The sequence below is a fragment of the Crocuta crocuta genome, unplaced genomic scaffold, assembly GCF_008692635.1.
Source record: "Crocuta crocuta isolate KB4526 unplaced genomic scaffold, BGI_CrCroc_1.0 scaffold322, whole genome shotgun sequence".
NCBI classification, from domain to species: Eukaryota; Metazoa; Chordata; class Mammalia; order Carnivora; family Hyaenidae; genus Crocuta; species Crocuta crocuta.
Window position 1 is genome coordinate 2,528,831 of NW_027532592.1, and position 4,355 is coordinate 2,533,185.

At 60.4% G+C, this 4,355-nt stretch overlaps 1 protein-coding gene across 1 annotated transcript in view; it reads right to left on the reverse strand.

The window, feature by feature from the left end:
- Positions 1-3,005: 3,005 nt before the first annotated feature.
- The window catches only part of COQ8A (coenzyme Q8A), a 19,038-nt gene continuing 17,688 nt past the window's right edge, over positions 3,006-4,355 (reverse strand). Inside the window, exons 12-13 of the mRNA XM_077779916.1 lie at positions 4,163-4,249; positions 3,006-3,768 (exon numbers count right to left, since the gene is read on the reverse strand). Of these exons, the coding sequence (XP_077636042.1) occupies positions 3,484-3,768; positions 4,163-4,249 (372 nt within the window). The 3' untranslated portion in view covers positions 3,006-3,483. The remainder of the gene's footprint in view (positions 3,769-4,162; positions 4,250-4,355) is intronic.

Here is a 4,355-nt window from a genome sequence, read left to right on the forward strand (position 1 = left end):
AAACGCCGTCCCGCCGCGTCCCGAGCCCTTCCGTCGAGATGACGCAGGATGTCGTGGCTTCCAAGGGCCCCTAAAAGGTTCCGAGGAGCGCTTTTCTCCTGGGCCACCCGGGGCCCTCCCTGCGATGGCCCCGTCCGAGGGTGGCGCGCGCTCTGCGGAGAAGCCTGAGGAAGGGTGTCGCTACCAAATAAAATAAAACCTCAACTGCAAGGACTTGAACAGCCTTAACCAAATACTCTTCCCCACCTNCGGTTAAGCACATGTGAGTGGAGGGAGAGAGAAATAAAGTATCTCCTGGAAGTAACGAGAACCTGTGTCAAGTTTTCTTCTTACCTGTAACTCTCTCCGGGAGCTAGAAGGGCGGTGTCCTCCCCGCTCAGGACTTCAGCTCATAGGGACCCCGAATGGCCGTCCCGTCTCCCCAGCGCAGGCCCAGCTCAGCCGAGCTGGGACGTTTCCAGGCCGATGCTCGGCCACAAGGGGAGGATTGGGGGGGGGCGGGTCGCTGTGTGGCAGAAGGGTCGCAGCAGAGAATTAACGGGTTGGGTTTTCAAGCGTCGTCCGGGCAGGTGGGCTGCGGACGGGCCTCGCCACCGCGGGTCCTGAGCTCCGAAATCGGCCCGCCCTGGGGAGAGGAGGGTCTGCCAGCCGCTCCCGAGGGTCCAGGTGTCGAGGATCAGACCGTGAGTTTGCTTCCCGCCCTCCGACCCGGTGGCACCGCGAACTCCTTCCCTCCCTTTCCCTGCGCCCTTCCCCTCCCCCGCCGGCCCTGCTGCGGTTCACGGGGACCCACACTAACACTAAGCCGTTAGTTTATAACTTTGACAACCTCTCGTGAATTTTTGNTGCACGCGCACACACACACAGCACTAGCACAGAGCACTTACCGGGTGCTGTCAGAAGCTTCTCAGAGTGACCAGAAAAGACCAGGGCGGGTTCCAGGGAGGCGACAGTGACGTTCATTCGATCAGATCCCAGAAGGGGCGTCGCCATCCGAAGTCATGTGTTGTCAGCAGGACCTTTTAAGGACTGGCAGGCAGTGCGGAAGGAGCTCGCAGGGAGAGGCTGTGAGGGGTTGGCGGCCTACTCTCTCCAAGTTGGTGTTTGGCGCTGTGTCCGCCCGTTGTCTAGCCCAGACTTCTCCTGCATCTCTTTCGTGCTTTGGGGATATAAAATTATACGCATGTATATACATTTCTTTTTGCCAAATATAAAAGCCTTCCTCCTCGCCAAGTGATTACTGGAGAGTTCCGCGGCCCTACTGCGTGGGCCACGCACACTCGGTCCCAGGAGCAGGTGGAGGGGTGGGAGCCCGAGCTGGAAGGGCCCGTCCAGTCAGTTTCCCACACGCAACTCGCACCCGAGCTTCTAGGAAGAATCCGAAATTCCTGGTATGTTCACAGCCACAGTCTGTCACTCCCAGGCTGGCTCTCGGCCTCCCTCTGCCTTCTGTAGGGTCAGGTTGTTTGTCACTTAGCACCCATGCGCACTTCGGTAAAGGACCGGTTGCATTTATGAGGACTCTCAGGTATCACTTGGGCCAGAGCAGGGGTGGGGCGGCGGTCAGACGGGGTGGCTTCCAGGCAGGTGTCTGGATGGAGGTGCGCACCCAGTAGCAGTCAGATGGGGAACTGGCGGGACCCCCTCCACCCCCCACGGCCCTGGCCCAGCGGATGGGCCACACGCCAGTTCATGGAGCGCGTCCTGAAGCCTCTTCCCTTGTTGGGACTTTCACTGTCGCCCGAATCTGGATTCTGTGCAGAGTCCTGCCAGGTGGGGGACCGGATGGGCACGAGCGGTCATCCGCCAGCAGCTGGGGCCAGCGGGCCAGGCCAGCCCTCCTCCCCAGAGACGACTGTCACACACAGGCAGCTGTGTCACAGGGCGGTTGACAAAAACCAACCTTGAAATTTCATGGAAACAAAAACGATCTGCCTTTTTGATAAAGTAACATCTTTTTATTAATTTCTTAGGGTTTTTCTCATTCTAATATTATCGTACAGTATTGCCTGGCCTCGGTGGCATCATTTGTTGCGACTAGAATGCGGACAGATGGGTATGTGGAAGGGGAAAGCCGCTGCTTTGGCCTCTGCTCACTCTTGATTTCCTTTGGTTTGGTTTTACGCCCTCGCTCTTAGGGAAGCTTCTAAGCGATTCTCTGCTACCAGACAGTGGTGTGGATCTTCCGCACAGAAATGTAACATGACTCCTCGCCAGTGATTCACGCTGGCGTCACTTCGTATTAACCGGAACTTGATGTATCGCAATAAAACAGGGGCCTGTTGGACTTGACTGTTCTCTTCTCTCCCAGATCAGAAGGTCTGAGGAGAGGACGGGTCTTCCTGGATCCCGCCTTCTGCCACCCCCCTCCCCCTGCAGGACCCGGGATTCGCGTAAGCCAGGACCTCTTAGTTCCACTGCAGCGCGCTCCATCCTCCGCCGTGATGCACCCCCTCCCCCCCCACGGCTGTCATGTGCGACCGTACCACCCCGGTGGTGGCTGGTTGTCTGCTTCTCACAGTTAGGGCCCCGCTCCTGCCCCTGGGTCGGTTCCTGCCCCTGGGTCGGTTCAAACGGCACATCTGGGGACACGCAGGCCATGGCAGGTGCTCTTAACGAGGTTAAGGTGAAACTGGCTGTGACTTCTTGTCAGAGAAGAGAGCCACTCCACCCCCCACCCCCCGTGGTTTCGCACGCGGTTGACATTTCCGACTGTTCTCAGTGCGTCGCTGCCGCATCATAGCGGGTGCCTCGCCGGAGAGGCAGGCGCGCAGCGGGTGGGGGCAGGCGCGGCCAACTCCCCGCAAGGGGCCCGTGAAGGTCTCCTGACACCCGGAGACCCAGGCCGCCCCTGCAGGCCGGGGGGGTGCAGGGCACACAGTCCCCCCCACCCAGTTAAACCCGGACAGAACCTTCCGGGCACGTTTGGAGGAGGCAGGGGTGTGACATGGACCCTAACCCTTTCCCGGGGGAAGAACGAACACAACGACACTGGGATGGCGGGGTTTTGGTGGTGGTTTTTTTTTTTTAATATTGAAACAAATCAGACAATTATAAGAATTGTACAAAAATTAAACAACCCTCGGGGCTAAGCAGGTGACATCTGCACATCGTCTCCTTCCACAAACACCACCTTCCCGCACAGGGACAACAGCGCTGTCCCTGTCCCTGCGGCGGGCAGGGCCTGTTCAGAGCACAGGCTGGAGGGAAGGGCAGAAAACAAACCTCATTCTAGACACGCACACACACAAGCCTTCGTCTCCACGGTCCGTAAAATCCAGGGGTTTCTCAGTCTTTCTGGCAGCGGGGATGCTCTCACCTTCTGGCTAACGTTCCATCAGGAAAAACCCGGGTCTTGAGAGGAGAGGCGGCGCCTTAGCTTTTCCACCCGTTCGCAGTGTGGACGGCTCGCCCCGCCGCCCTCTGGGCAATAAACCCGCCTGGAGGCTCCGGAGCCCCACGCGTGGATGCCCGCCTCGCCCGCTACTGCGCGGCCTGCTGCCGTTGGTAGTTGCTGTAGGCCTCCTCGAACATGGCCTTGCAGGGGAAGCGGGCCTTGAGCTTGGAGCAGATGAGGAAGGAGCCCCCCATCTTCCTGTGCAGGGAGTAGGTCTCCTCGGGCGGCGGGATGAGGCGGTGCTTCAACATGATGGGGATCAGGCCGTGGATCTTCTCTGTGGTGCTCTGTGTGCCGAAGTCAAAGGGCTCCTCCGAGGCAAAGGCCTCCCCGAGGATCAGGATGGCGTCCAAGTGCGCGTCCTCCATGGCCTGGTGGGGGGAGGGGGCGGGGCACAGGATGAACGGCGCCCCCAGCAGGCCACTCAGCAGGCGCGGGCAGGGTCAGGTTAACCCGGTGAGCGAGCGGTGACCGTGACCAGGAGGAAGCGGCAGGGCTCGGGGGAGGCCGCTGTGCTCCCCTCCCGCCAGGAGAGGGCAGGGCTGTGCTCCCGGGACCTCGAGGCTATGCCACCCCTTACACGTTCCCCTGGGCCTGCTCCACGTCTACGCGGGCCCATGTAGGAGTGGAGCGCAGGGCAGAGGCAAGGCCGGAGGAGAGGCGCCCTCACCCCTCCATCTGTTTACAAGTCGAGGTTCGGCTTCGAAGGACGAAGGAGCCCCCTTACCCGCCACCCACCCTCCCCTGTCACCCTGTGGGGCTGACCTTGACCTCGTAGCCGGTGAGGAACTTCATCTCTATGGACTTCTTCAGCACTGCCTCCCTGTCCCTGTCGGCCGCTGCCCTGATGATCTGGGGACGACGCACAGCAGGGACCAAGAGCAGCTCCTGAGGAGGCGCTCCTGGGGCCAGGGACCCCCAGCTGCCCCCCCACCCCATCTCCTTCACTGTCCTTCCA